Source organism: Tauraco erythrolophus, chromosome 13 (genome assembly GCF_009769465.1).
Source record: "Tauraco erythrolophus isolate bTauEry1 chromosome 13, bTauEry1.pri, whole genome shotgun sequence".
Lineage (NCBI taxonomy): Eukaryota > Metazoa > Chordata > Aves > Musophagiformes > Musophagidae > Tauraco > Tauraco erythrolophus.
The window spans coordinates 21,258,182-21,273,765 of record NC_141477.1 but is presented as its reverse complement, the minus strand read 5'-3'; the positions used below and the strand labels follow the sequence as shown (position 1 = coordinate 21,273,765).

The window sequence follows — 15,584 nt, the reverse complement described above, 5'->3', positions numbered from 1 at the left end:
GTTACTGTGTATTTTTTAACTCATGCTAGAAGAAAACATTTTCAAACAGACAGGCAAACTGAAGTTACCCATGTGTTTCTTAAGTCACAATACAGGATTACTGTAAATTATCCTTCAGACATTTCAGCAAAAATGGAACAGTAGGTGCAGCCTCTCATGATGTGGCGTTAATTCCACATGATAATTTGCACCCTTCTTGTTCATGAAGTTTAGGGTGTCAACAATAGGCTCATTTAAAGACTGTCGAAAATCTTGGTGAGACAATGCTACCACTGCAAAAATCATTTTTCTTCTTAAATAGGTCACAATTTTAAATACTAATTATCATGACGTATTATTACCGATTATATTATATCGACTCACACGTAGTGTTCATAAATACCTTCTAATTATATGTAGAAATAAGGTTGCCTGAAACAAGCCTGGGGGGGAGAACATTTTATGTGGCTAATAAAAGCCACCATTCTTTCAGCTAGAGCATTACTGAGTTAAATGAGCCTGTGGTATATTACTAAAAAAAATCAGAACCATTCAAAGTATATTTTAAGAGATGAATATTTGGATGAAATGTCATAAATGTTAAAGAAAAAAAAATAGTGAAAACTGCCGAACACCTTGTTCTAAACACTGTACTGTCTTCGTTGAAACAGTCTGATTTTCAAGCTGTCAGAGTTGTATTAAATTAAATGCTTGGACAAGAAAAACGTTTTACAAAAATTTATTGCAACCATCAAATACTTAAAGGCATTCTGCATTAAATACACTATTAACTTCTTAATAAACAAAACTACTGCAAACATATTAAACAGTACCATTTAAAAGATCAGAAGGACCAATAATAGATCATTACACAATATAAGATGAAAGCATACAGTACTGTATGTCATATTATGACCCACTTGGATATTGCATCTTGGCAAAGATGATTTCAAGACTATTAATATTCATGTCATGCACATCCAAAGGTATGCAAATAACAGAACATCTAAACTAGCGACTTGCAAACATGAGAGTTCCCCCACTACAATACCCCGTGGGTACTACGTATTCTCTTTGGCCTGGAAGAAAATAGGCAACTGATCTGAATAGTAGGTAAACTAGTTAAACACTTTGTGTTGAGTAAACAGAAGAACAAGCTCTTAACTTCTTGAAATTTGTTCCATCTTTTTACATTTTATGTATCTGATTTTGGTGCCGAGTACAACGCATGATGAATGTAAAATTAGACTGCAGTCACCAGTTAACATGTCTGAAGGTTGACAAAACTGTTTATTGACAAAATACCTTTCATCTCATAAATATGTATTCGAAATATTCCCTAAATAAAATCTTTGACAAAGATTCAGCTTAAAAACAAAGTACAGAAACTGATTTTTAAACCCCAAATTCATATTACTGATTTGTTTGTTATCAATTGGGTTAACTCATTTCCCAATATAGCTCTTAAACTAATAATTAAGGTCTGTCAGTAACATTTATAGGGTAAACACTGAGCTTTGACAAAATTGTATTGGTTTAGTTATCAATCAGAAACACTTAAGAAACAAATAAAGAAGGGAGGGGAAAAAAAATCAATAGGACTGAAATTAAAGTATCATTTAAAAAAAATCTCATATTACCAATATTTACATGTTCTGCTTATGACCCTGGGCTGTCAAGTCCCTAAAGAGCATCTTTCTTTAAAAGTTGAATTATTGGATTAAATCCGATGACTGAAAACAAGCAAGAACTACATCAGCAGCAACATTTTGATGCCAAACTGAGCTTCGTAGAGGATATAAAAGTGTTTTTAAAATTTACTTCAGCCATAGATCAAAACATTAAACTCTCTGAAACAAAGATACCATGTTCTAAAACTAGTAAGGCTCAGAAGCAGAAAAAGACTCCACCAGCAACTGTGCAAAGCTATGAAGCTGGTCCCATACGTGCTTTATGGCAAAAAAAAAAAAAAAAAAATCAGTTTCTGAAACACTGCATAAAAATTTGTTTAACAACTCTTTAGTCTAACTACAATAACTTTCCAAAAGCAACTGTGGCTCATAGTTGAGCAATACTTCATATTGTGCATTCACTCATTAGGAAATGAAGCTTTTACATTTTCTAGCCAGGCTAATTTTGGTAACTACAATGGTACGGGTAAAATATGACATGGCTTAAACTAACTCTATCTTACAGAGATTCATTTTTATTGAACTTGAAACTGAAGCAATACATATAAGCCACGATTCTTGAAATACCTATGCAAAGACTTAAAATTCATACATATCATTAGTCTCTTTGATGCCAGTTGAGCCTATGCACAGTGCTTGCAGAATCAGGGCCTTAACTATGTGAGTCGCTTCAGGTACTCCTTAGTGGATTAAAACTCAGTTTAATTAACAGCTGAAAATATCTAATACTGTATTCTCTACGTTTGTGTTTTCTCTTTGAGAAAAGGTGATTCAATTAAAAAAGCAAATTATGTAACAGTAACAACCAAGTTCGATCTGAAAAAGATTTTAGCACTGCATATTGCACAGATGCAAATTTTTTCCTCCTATTCGCAGAACTAGCTGAAATTCACATTTATCAGAAGTAGGTTTTTACCTGCCTGAACGAACTACTTGTCACAAAACTCATCCTTTCAACGGGAACACAGAACGGACAGTGCTGCAGTGCGTTTATAACACACCCTACGCAAGGTGTGTTAGCTAACACTTCTCAATGCTTTCTTTGCATTTCTGGATTTTGGCCTCTGCTTTCTGGCCCCTTGGTCAAACTTGCGGGAAGCCCGTGAGCGAGTCTTTACAAGGCAGGCAGTCGTGGTTTTTACAACCTGCTTGCTCTTCCGTTGCGCCGGTTTGCGCCCACGCCTAGGGTGTGTTATAATCTTTTTTAAGTCCTTATGGATGGTATCATACCTATTCTCAGGATCGTCGTCATCATCATCATCCTCCTCCTCCATTGGAACAGCCCTTGATTTAGTCTCTCCCTCATCTCCTGGGGAGGAAGGGGAAACAAAAAAGCAGAAAACGCTTAACGCATGTAAAATCAGCAATAAATAACACAGCGCACGAATACTGTCTCCATCAAGAACCCCCATATAAAAATGGCTTGGCAATATGACTTTTCTACTAGCCACCAAAAAAGTCAGTTATCTACATTGACATAAAAATTAAATATTTTTATTAATAAAAGTATCTAGTTTTCAAGCAGCACTTTTATGCATGTTACGCTTACTACTACACACAACTTGCAATGCTTTCCTTACTGCATACTGCAAAATTTGAGGGTTTTTTTACACCAAAACATACAGACACTGAATATTCCACTTAGGATTCAGAAATTCAGCTTCCTAAGAAGTCATCAGCTCCATTTCAGAAGCTCCAATACTGAATTTGTGTGAACGGTGACGAAGGCCCAAACGAATGTATTACAGGCTCACTTACCAAACTTACGAGCTACCCTGCTGCCATTCAGAAGCTCTCCAGAACAATAATCCGTGCCCATTTCTGCTTTCAGAATATCAAACACAACGCACGTACACTGGCTGGGTATGTGTGAACGCTCACGTGCCGAAAACTGCACGTGCCACCCTCACTGCAAACATCAGCTCCGAGCTGCACGACGTGGGTACCGTCTCATAGGAAATGCACATCCCAGCCAACGGCACGGGACACGTCACAGAGAAGGGGTAGAAATGGTGCACAGCTGCCTTTGAAGCTGCTCTGCACTCTTCTGGCTGGAATTCAGATTATCTCTAGCACATTCCCAGGCCCTTTCTCCTCCCTTTTCTCTCATTCTTCTGACTCACAGATAAGGCAGGCAAATCTTCTAAAACTAAGCTTAGGAAAAGAGACCTCGAAATCCTCATGAACTGAGACGCCTCGTTCATCTTCTCCACTGTTTATTTTCTACCTGTGGGTGCTGGACCAAAACTAGGCTGCGAGAGGCTTGCTCCAAGCTGTTTCTAACGTAACTTGGCCTGGAATTACCACTAGCCAGTGGTCCGACAGGGCTGGGTAACAGGTGAGTAAGAGGTAGGAAGTCCCTCACTCTCGGGCTTAGGATAAACAGAAATATGCTGTCAGTTAAACCAGATTCTAAGTCTCATTTGATGATCTACTAGCATAGCTTGTTCAGACACAGGGGTTAAAAAAAAAAAAAGGCAAATAGAGAGAAAGGGCAAGTTTGCCTCCTCTTAAAATATTATAACAAAGGCAGATTCTCATGGCGTCATACAATAATTCATGTTGGAAGAGACCTACTCCAACTCCATCCTCAAACTCCAAAGTGAGGTCAGTTCTTTCAGGGCCTTGGCCAGTCGAGTTTTGCGTATTTCCCAGGACAGAGATCCAAAATTCCACAGTGCAACCAGTTTCAGGCTTTGACCACCCTCAATGTAAAGATTTTTTTCCTAGTATCTAATCAGAGCTCCCCTTGCCAAAAGTTGTATCCGCAGCCTCTCATCCTTTCGTCATGCATCTGGCTCAGCCTTCTCTACAACTAGGTGATTAGAAGACAGCAATTAAGACTCCCCATTTTTAGCATTCTCTCTCCAGGCTAAACCAACCCACTTCTCTCTTACTCTAACTCCACTGTCAATCATCCCACATTACCATCTCCTTTTTCCAATTTGTACACTATTATTCCATCTCTCCCATCCAATAATTATCCAATCTTTCCACTTGTGACTTGCAAATGAAACAATCACTCCCACTGCCTCAGACACCTTCTGCTAAATTACAACCAACTTTTTCCTCCTGGGCCATTTTAATACCAAGTCTATGAACATACACTGCACGTGAGCAATTTTATTTTTGAAGTATTTTTCTCTGATGGCCCAGTGATGCTGAGAACTGTTGCAGAGGAGTTACTGTCCCTGAGTACAATCAACTGTCTATCTATGGGGAGTGTTTTAACAGCTGTGGTAGCTACCACACATGACAAGATATTAGTTCATTACTATGCAAACCATTCATTATTTGCAAATCCCCCCCTGCACTGGCATCACTGGGGAAAACATTCTTTTGGCAGCCATCACGGAAAAGTCTTAAAAGTCCCAGGTATTACAAGCACAGAGATGCATCTAAACTTACTTCATCAGAGGACTTGAAAAACAAACATTACAGGGCTGTATAATACGGAGAATAAGAAATTTATTTTCCAGCTGTTAGTCTACAATGATGCAAAACACCATAAATCAAACTTTGCTTCCTTACAGGGCTCTAAATCAAAAGAAGCACAGCACCTGTGAAAAGCAACCTTTGCATCTGCTAAGATGAACAACTCTCCGGAAACTAAGCTGCAGGAAAACTTAGGGAAAAAGTGCGTCAGCATCAAGTTGGAAGAAAAAAGGAGGAACAGCATGTTTAATTTAAAATCTAGGTGTTTTGTTTGTTTGAGGTGGGATGGGATGGGGTTTTGGTTTGTGGGTTTTTTTAAGAAAGTGCAAATAACAATAATCTCATTTTGCATTTCCTGTCTGCCTACAAGGGTTTTTTGGAAAAGCCAAAAATGCAACTATGTCCCTTCTGCTACCCTCATAAACGTACTGCTGTTTTATTCATCTCTTGCTTAGTTAAAGCTTTGCAAACTACTGCGTCTGTGCCAACAGTTACAGTAAGGTCATCTACAGAAAGTGCTATGAAACACCATTAGAAGCAAACAAACAGGAAACAATTTACATGTCACAGTAATTAAAACAGCAAATAGATTTCACTTTTTCTAGTTAAGAATTTATTTATTAAAAACATAGGCTGGACCTGTTTTTAATAAATGGACACTGGGGACATGGTTTGGTGGCGGACTTGACAGTGCTGGCTTAATAGTTGGACTCAGTGATCTCAAAGGTTCTTTCCACCCTAAATGATTCTATGTGTACTGTTCATTAACCTTCCTTTTTAAGGTCTTTAACAGAAAGTGCTCGAATTCCGCAGTTCTGAATTTCTTTCAAATTTTCCAAAACTGTGAGACACTGATGACGTAGTTCTATCTTGGCAAGAAAATGAATTATTACTATGAAACCTGCTAGGAAAACAGGAGATGACAGACTCTGTGACCTGACACCAGCTGCTCTAAGGCTGCATGGGTCTCACGAGGCACGAAGATCACCTACCTGATTTTCACGTCCTACAACGCCACAAGTGCTCAGAGTCATCTCTAGTGCATAACCAGGAGCTGAGAAACGAGCTCACAAGATACCTACTGCTTAAAACTTCCTGCTTTTTTGGGGGGCAGCCAAAGAGAGAAACAGGCTTTTGAAAGCTGTGCTGCAAGGAAATACCTGCTGGAGTTACAGACTGCAGTTTCTCAAGGCCCTCCATTTACAGTGACATCTTTTTCCCCATAAGTAATAAGCTGCACAAACTGAAACGCGTGCTTCCAAATCAGTATCAGAAAACCTAACTGGCTGCAAATGTTTAAATGTATCATTACTTATGAATATTTTCACCTCTAGATTATTAAATATTACCCAAATCTTGCAAATTTCCTCTATTAATATATTAATAATATGTGGAGATTAACATCTTTTGCACACCTGATGACTGACAAAATCCTGTACCAGCAGACAAAATTAAGTTTTCAGTCACTGGCTTAATTTTCTGCTCATCACTGCTTCCATCACCTGTTGAATTCTGTTCATCATTTTCTTCCTTATCAGATGAGGAAGATGAAGTGACAACCACCTTCTTTTTCGACACTTTCTTTTTTAAGTTAGTCTTTTTATTTTCTTTCATTGACCCTCTTTTAATCTTTTTCTTACTGTCTTCATAAGACTCCTCATCAGAAGAGGACGAATCATTCTCTTCTTTCTTGGAAACTTTCTTTTTGTGACTTATTTTTTTCTTTTCTTTAGTTTCAGCTTGCTTTTTACTCCGCACAGCGTCTTCAGAAGAACTCTCCTCTTTCAGGGGAGACTTCTCAGCATCAGAGGATAAATCAATCTCTACTCTTTTAGACACTCTCTCTCTTAAATTCCTTCTTTTCTTTTCTTTAAACACTGGTTCACTTTTAGCTTTGTCATTTTCAGAAGAATTGCAACTTCCTTTCTCTGGAGATGACTTTTCAACTTCAGAAGAGGAATCTTCGTGTTCTTTCTTGTAACTTTTCTTCTTCAGTTTTTCAGATTTCTTAGCTTTGCTTTCTGATCCTTTTTTATTCTTTGATCTGTCTTTTGAAGAATCAAAATTGTGGTCTTTCTTTGCAGATTTCTCAGTACTCTCTGAAGAAGAATCTTCCTTCTTCTTTTTCAAATCCTTGCTCTTCTTAGCTTCAGTTAGCTTTACACCTTTAGGACAACTCTCCTCTTTCTCTGGCGAAGACTTCTCAACATCAGAAGACTCATCATGCTTTCCCTTTACAGTTTTTTCTTTTACGTCTCTGTTTATCCTTTCCTTAGCAGCTGACCCCTTACCAGCTTTTTTATCTTTAGAAGAATGATTAATCTCCTTCTCTGGAGAAGACTTCTCAGCATCATCATCTTCAGAAGATTTATCCCTCTGTTTCTTCAAATTTGTCTTTCTCTTACTACTTACTTTCTTCCTCTGCTCTTCTTCAGAGGAATCATAACTATCTTCCTTTCGTGAGTATTTTTTCTTAGCTTTTTTTGCAGACTCAATTTTACTCAAAATTTTTATTTCTTTTTCTAACTCAGAATCGTAGTTTGAAGAGTCTGAATAGTTTTGTCGTTTCTTTTTAGCAGCAGCAGAATTTTTAGCTGATTTGCCTCTTTTAGCATCTAAATCTGAACCAGAACTGGAACTTTTTCTTTTTCGTTTTCCATTTTCATCTTTTACTGGTTGATTCTTTAGAAAATCTGAAGTCTTCTGATCATTTGTTGGTGCTTCACTATTGCTATCGATATCTGAAGAACTGTGACTCATCATAGCTACTTCTTTGAGAACAGCTGGCACCTCATCAGAATCTGAGCTCTGATCTAATACATACGACGTTTTTGATTTAGAAAGTTTAGTAGGGCTGGGACCATCAACAGTACTGTCAGAAGAATTTCTTTTATCACTTTTCCTCCTTGGTTGCTGTGATGGTTTTCTCTTGCGTTTCTCATTACATGTGTCATTGCTATCTTCTTCCGAATTCGATGTTAAAGGACTGATGTCTGTCTGGCGTCTCAGAGGTGTGGTCTTCACACGTGGTGATCTCCTGAGGTCAGATTCCTCTGCAAGCGAGACAGCGTCATTCTCAGTGGAAGGTTCACTGCCAGCATTATGATTTTGTTTTACAGAATCACAGTTTTCTGCTGTAGGTGGTACATCAACATCCTTACTTCCTTTTTCTAGATTGCTGTCTTGATCTTCGGCTTTAACTGTAGACTCTGAAAGGGAAACTGGAGTCAATTTTACAACCAACTCTTTTGTTCCTTTAGCTGATGATTTTAACTTCGTACCACCTTTGGTATCTTTCGTAGCAGCGTTCGATCTTGTGTTTGAATTTAGAGTTTCATGATCTGTTCCTGTATTTGCATTGTCTTGCTCGTCTGATGCAGTCTGAACCTCCATAGCAGATTCTAGAGTCTCAAAAATATCTTCAGGAACGGAAGAGGGAATAGACACTATATCCATGTCCAAAGCCTCTGTACTATTAGGTTCATACTGAGGTTCTTCACTTCTGCCAGACCTTTTATCTTCGCCAGAAGTGCGCTTGTTATCTGCTTGTTCCGCAGTTGGAACACTTTGATCCATGGGCTCACCGTCGGGCCGTTCGGATATAACTTTTTTCTGTGTCTTTACAGTGTCATTGTCTTTTAATGCCACGTGTTCCTTTCCTTCACCTTTTTTCACCTCATTTTTGTCTGATCGAACATCAGGTTTTTTCTCTTTGGTATTTTTGTCTTTGATTTTAACATTCAAAGCTTGAATCTCCAGGTTCAGACCTTCTTCTAGTGCCAGATGAGCTTTCTTCATGTCACTCAACACAGATTTAAAAGCTTTTAGCTGACAAAGTTGCACAGATGGGCTTATTTCTACATTTTCTGCCGCGTTTTTCAAAAAGCTTACAAAGCTAGAATTCAGATTTGCTGTAGTTTCAACCAGCTTTTTTGTTTTCTTAAGCAAGTCTTTTGGCACCATAAGTGCTTTATAAGAATACGTTAGTGAACCTGAATATGAATCATCTAGTTTTTTTTCTTCACCATTACAACTGGAATTATTTCTCTTTGGAGAAAACTTGACTGTGTGGTCATATATTTTACTTTTTTCACTTTCGACTCTGATCTTTTTTTTGTTTTGTTGCAGTAACTGTTCTAAATTTTCAAAGACACTGTCACATGCAGTGACCAAGTCCAACAAAGGCTCTGGATGGCAAATATAGCAGTGCCACTGGTTATTTTCATCCAGTATAGTCGATAGCTCCTTTCGACCCAGGTTGCGCAAAATGCACTTTTTACAGAAGGCGTTATGGCAAAAGTCACAGCAAATCAAATTTCCACCTTCAGCACACCACCTGAAATGAGACACAAGAAACGTAAGAGTCTTCTCTCCATATCAACAAAGTGACAAATTTGAGAATTTTATCTATTTTTCAACTTTTGAGAAAGAATTTGCATTTTAACAATTCGGGTGATAAACAGAGATCCATTAATTGAAAAAAAATAACCAAAGCATGACTGAAAAACATTCAATTAAGAACTGGAAAGTCAGAAAATTGTTAGGTTAACAGTTCACAAAGCTGAAATGGTAACATCCAAACACAATTTCAGCACCAATTTTAAAGAGTATAAAAAAATTAATTAAATTTCATTTTCCATGTTTCTTCTGAGAATTTTTTTTTTTTTTTTTTCAAAAAATGTTACTTTTTATTTTACAGCAAAAAGGATTAGCTTAAGCCTTTCTAGCCTGAACTAACATATTACTACTGCAGGCATATATGAAAAAAAAAAAACAAACAAAAAATGTTTTTTGATCCATGTCCATATTGCACAGCCTTTGATGAAGGCCGGACGAGTGGCTGACTAATAAGCTCATAGGCATCACAGATCACACTATTTTGACTGGATTACACATTCAGCTACTCAACATAAGGACACAGAAGTACTTTAGCATTTCAAAAGTGGGAGATGCATCTGGAAAATTAAGTTTCTGTGGCTCACAAGGTTTAGAATGTTGCATTCTATCCCTATCTTTAAAGTATCTGTAAGGTTGGATGAGGCTTTGGGCAACCTGGTGTAGTGGAGGGTTTCACTTCATCTAGAGTTTGGAACTAGATGATCTTTGAGGTCCCTTCCAACCCAAACCATTCTATGATTCTAGGTGCTATGCTATGCTATTTAGTGAAAAATGTGATGTCCTACAAGTATTTGCTATTGGATTTCTTTATAAAACGTTTTCCTGTTAAATACTAAAATAACAATCAAATATTTACAAAAAACATCGGGTTGAGCATTTCTAGATGAGAAACAATTGTTGATTAAGCTCTCATGTACCGGTCTTTATCTGTCAATAATTTCATTATTGCAAGGAAAAAAAACCAAACAAACAAATAAAAGGAAATAGACCATCTGTGTGTGTTACTTCAGTTTTTATACGCTTACCTACACTGTTCATCCATTCCATCTGAATCACGGCTAATGTCATCGCTCATGTAATACTTGTAGCAAGTCTGTAAAGAAAGACATAGGACAAGGAATTTTTTTATTAAATCTCAACTAGACTTCAGTAATTCACATGACTTCAGCATGTATTAGAAGCAAGCCTCTCAAAGCAGCAGCTGCAAGGTCTGCAGCGTTCTAACCCTTTCACGCATATGTTAATCTAAAAAACATTTTCCATAGGTACAACAGGTCCTAAACCATGACTTCTTATTTAGATGGATCAAAGTTTATTTGAAAATTGAATAAGTTTTGTTTGATGGCTTCGTATTTGTGCATTTTAGAACACCACTGAATGTTTCTCTTCGAATCTGTAAGTTTTTCCCATCTCTTTCCTAGGTAAATCAACACATCTTCCCTGACACAATTAATCCTCCATAAATTACAATTTTCAGATGTATGTTCCTTATGTTAGATACTGATCTCAAAGTTTTAAATGAAAAAGTCTTCAGTATTTATCCCAATGTTAACATCCAAGGCTTCAATTGCCAGATGCAAAGCAGTTTCATTGAAAAACTGGTAACAGTAAGAAAAATATACACATCTCAGCTAGTAGTAGCAGTGGCTTCAGTTACTGAATTTTTTTAAGCAAATTTTTGAAGGTGTGGTGTGTTTTTTCCAGTTGCTAGTAAAAAAAGTTCTCCCAGCCTTGAAGCTGTACTTTGAACAGGGATTAATACAAACTATTAGCTAAACTTTGCCCCTTTACCCACTGAGTCAGTGAATTCAGAATCCACTAGAGGCTTCAGAATATGAATTTAAAACGATGACACCCCTTTATCTGGAAGAGAGTTACACACCTGTGCAACTAAACTAAACAAATAAACGACAAAAAAAACTCCAGTAAAAGCTGACATTTAGACACTTGACAGAACATTTATAGTGAAAGGGAAACAGCTTCTCAAGTCGGGGACTGTTTACCTAAGCAGGAGAAATATAAGGAAAGAACCAGTCACAGAAAGTAACGGAAGACATGGAGTATGCAGACCAGGGATATCCATTCCACACTCTGACATTAACATACTGCCTTGTTCAATTAAGTAAAGACACAGAAAATTTATGGGAAGCAACATGTGAGCTAATTATCTAGCAGAGCTCACAGTCAAGAGTTGCTATTGAACCCAACACCCCAAACGAGTTTCAAAAACGAACCCAGTAACTTGCGTGCAGAGCAAGAACATGCACAGCTGCAAGTTAAGGATTTTGAAGACTAGGAACAAGAGTTATGACTCCAATTGAGATTGAAAACAGTCACCTTGTAAGCTGATTTTTCTGAAGTATATTTTATAAAAGAAATAAGCCAGAAGGAATAGAAAAAATGAGCCAGAACATTAGACTAGATGGACATGCCTGAGACATTATGTCAGCTTAATGTGTAACATTCATTGGAAACTGGAGGAGAGCAGAAGGAAGGAAGAGGAGAATGCTAAACATCAATAGTAACACAGATCTTTAGAGATATCTTTATAAATACAGAATCTCCACAACTGGAAATATGCAAGAAAGATATCTCTATGTATCTCTGAAAATTGAAGGAGGTCTCCACAGCAGGAGGTAGGGATGTTTCCCTCCTTCCCTGTTCCCCCCCCTATCCCCACTGCAGGCAACTTAGGGCCTAACTGAAGCCACCATGAAACTACGTAGCTGAAGACCCAGATCCTGACTTTGGGTGATAGACCAGACCATCGTTATAGAGGCTGCCATAAACTGAAACAGTCCAGGAGCTGCGCACAAGTGAAACTGAGATGGCTTTGAAGCTACTTTTCCACTTCTCACTCCGACATTGGTTTACACACAATGCTTTACCAGGAGATCCAGAATTGAATCTGCTCTTATAATACAGCATGAGTAAGCAGAAACTTCAGACAGATCATTTAACATAAAAAATTCACTAACATTAAAGCCTTAAAACTGTAAAAATAAGTTACAAAGAAACCACAATGAGTTTAACTGGGGTATAAGAACACAGGAAAATAAATTTGTAAGCTGTATTTGCCTTTTTGTTTTCTGCTTTTAGTTTCCTTAATTGTAACAGTTAAGGACTGAAAAGTTTATTGGCTAATAAACAAGAACTACTCCCACAAAAATCCCAACCAAATCAACTAACATGACATTTCAAAGAAAAACAAAGAGTACAAACTGTAGAACTGTTTATCACATACCTTACAAATAAGAACTTTCAGTGTAGGATGTCTATAGATTGAATCCTTTTGAAAATGGTTCACCTGTTGCCCACAAGCTGTACAGCTTACAATTCCATGTAGTCCTTCCTCTATAGAGAGGATTATAAACCACACATTAATTGTTTTCATTTTTATTTAAGAAGTCTTTATATACCTATTTCATTTTCTTACAATATTTTGGCCTGTTAGGTTTTTCTTATGCCTTTATTACTTTACCACCCAGCATTAGAGAACATTTTCTGTAACCACTCACTGTTTAAAGACTGAAATAATTTTCCTCCAATTTCTGTACTTCACTTGGGGCCAAGATACAACGTCTTTCCTTCGAGAGATTTAATTTGGACTAGCTGGTCACCTCATGAGAACACATCTAAATAAGAGTCATCACTAAAATTCTTTCAAAGCAGCCCTCATACTCTGTACAACCTTCCTCCTTCAATCTTTGTTAGTAAAATACCATTTTAATTCATGTTTGTATTACAGTATTTCTTTCACATAGAGTTTTAGTTTCTTAAAGAAAAATATGGGAAATCGTTACAAAAGATGCATGAAATCCTTATAATAGTGCCTGAAAAATATCTTTTTTTTCACGTTTTGTTCCCTGGTGGTTTGTTGGTTTGAATTTTTTTTTTTTAAACTACAATTTTGCTATAATACAGATGTTCTCACCATCTTGCTGACTGCTCCCAGTTTGTGCACCACTCTGCTGCTGTACTGACACTCGGTCAAGAAAGCGTTTCTTTAATGTCAATTCCTCATTTCACTGTGAAAGGTGAAGAACTTGGGGTTGGGAGGCTCGCTACTCGCCAGGCTGTTAAACCAACTAATTAATACTATGAGACTGTCTTGTTTTCAACAGCAGTGATGCTTTCAAGGAAAAGGAAAATAATTTGTGAAAGCTCATACACTGAGATTATATGCTTTGGAAAACTTAATTTAGGGTCAAGCAGACAAAGGCTTGATATGAGACCACTTAACTCTGGCTTGTCCTTTGCTGTCAGGTACAGTAAGCAGTACAAGGAAATTAACTCAAAACAGTTGATTTAATGGTTACAGTCTAAGTACAGACTATATATATTTATTTTTTACAAAAATAATCACTATCACAGAATTAGAACCAAGCACTAACACCACAGTGTTATGGAACTGAATGAACATTCTCAAGACACAATATCAACTACTACCATCTGAAATAGCTTACAGCTCAGTACGAACAACTAACACGCCTTTACAATTCAGTGAAAATAGCAGGCCTGACATTCTGAATACAAGATTTGCTGTTTTCACTTCAATACATGCATGATTGCATGTACTGCAGAGCTCGGGGACTTGCAGAACACCTCTTACAACCTCACCAACAGCTCAAACGCATTTCAAACACTGCTGGTAAACCTCAAATAAACGCGTCCATCGGATCGCACTGCTCGGAAAAGGCTACCACGCTCTATTACACCAAGCAGCACAGAAGCCTACCCAGCTTTGTCAAACATCACAGTCCTTAAGTGGGTGTAAGAACTGCAGCAGGTAACAGTCAACTGAGAGAGAACAAACTATGCACTGTCAAGTCCCAAGCCACTTCTCCCTTCCCTACAACTTTAAGGGGAAGCACTACTGCCTCCTTCCTAAAGTCTGCAAGTTGGCACCAGAAAAAAAAAGAGAATAATTTATGAGGCAAACCTTTGTAAACCATGTTACTACTACAAAGGATGATGGTACAAAGAAATTAAACTACTAATTCATTTGTACTGATGAAATACTTACTTAAAAACCATTCCTAACTATGAGTTTATTAGCAAAAATCCAACCACAACCATTCTGCAGACAGAAAACTTGAAAATAAGGACTGCCAAAATGCTGCTTACAGTCTTGGATAAGAGCATTTGAATGCTAGAAAGGCAAGAGTACTACTACTGCTACCACTTCTAACACAAACAGGACATATAAGTCATAAGAAAAACACAAAGATGCACTCTGCAAAGAACAAGACTGACTGGCATTTTTTTATTTTATTGTTATCATTTATTTACTTGCACCGTGCACAGAATTCAGGATCTCGAGTAGTTGGGACTACACGCTAACCCACTTGAATCGGTAATGCTGAGCTCTGTATGTACAGGCCAGGGACCTCGTTCTGTAGCAGCAAGAGAAAGGTAAGTGCCGCTTCATGGAACTAGACTTGCTGCATGCAGGGGCAGAACAAATGCATCTGCATCACCTCTCCTGTGCATGTTACAAAATAAAACTGTTTTGACAGATCCCTCATCCAGCTGCTTTTGAGGTAGACTGCAGTCACGTCCCTGGCCTGGCGACCTTTCCTGGTCTGGAAACGGGGACAAGGCAGGAGCAGACAGTACCTATTGCCTACCCTGAAAGTCGACAGGAGCTTAACACACGTACTGGAGAGCTTTAAAATCAAGTCAAAGATTATTAGTAGTGACACAGGTATCACTGAGCTTGCCCTGGATTACAGGTATGGCCTAAACTAACTCCTGACGTCACTTCCAAACTATCATCTTATGTCAGGCACCAGTACATGAGCAACAAGTCCAGACAGACAAAGGAAGCCTGCAAATTCTCTAGGGATGGAGAAAAACACTGAAAGGGCAGGTCAGATGAATTGTCCAGGGGATGCAGACACGGGTGACCAAGCTCGAGCAGAAGAGTCCTATCTTTTTAACACTATACTCCTGAAGATTTATGTTGGATCTTTTGTAAAATTGTTATAAACACAAATGAAAAAGCATTCCTACATGAATAAGCCATCTTGCATGAACAGAACGAAACTGACCGTCAAAGATGAATAACTTAGAGAAAAC

General features: G+C 37.8%; 1 protein-coding gene across 6 annotated transcripts in view; it reads right to left on the bottom strand.

Annotated features, from left to right (window-relative positions):
- ATRX (ATRX chromatin remodeler) overlaps window positions 1–15,584 on the bottom strand; it is an 84,813-nt gene that overhangs the window by 49,177 nt on the left and 20,052 nt on the right. For all 6 annotated transcript variants that reach the window (XM_086619823.1, XM_086619824.1, XM_086619826.1 and 3 more), the window contains 4 exons: window positions 12,748–12,857; window positions 10,529–10,596; window positions 6,521–9,441; window positions 2,901–2,979 (listed from right to left, as the gene is read on the bottom strand). In XM_086619823.1, coding sequence (XP_086475949.1) covers window positions 2,901–2,979; window positions 6,521–9,441; window positions 10,529–10,596; window positions 12,748–12,857 — 3,178 coding nt within the window. The remainder of the gene's footprint in view (window positions 1–2,900; window positions 2,980–6,520; window positions 9,442–10,528; window positions 10,597–12,747; window positions 12,858–15,584) is intronic.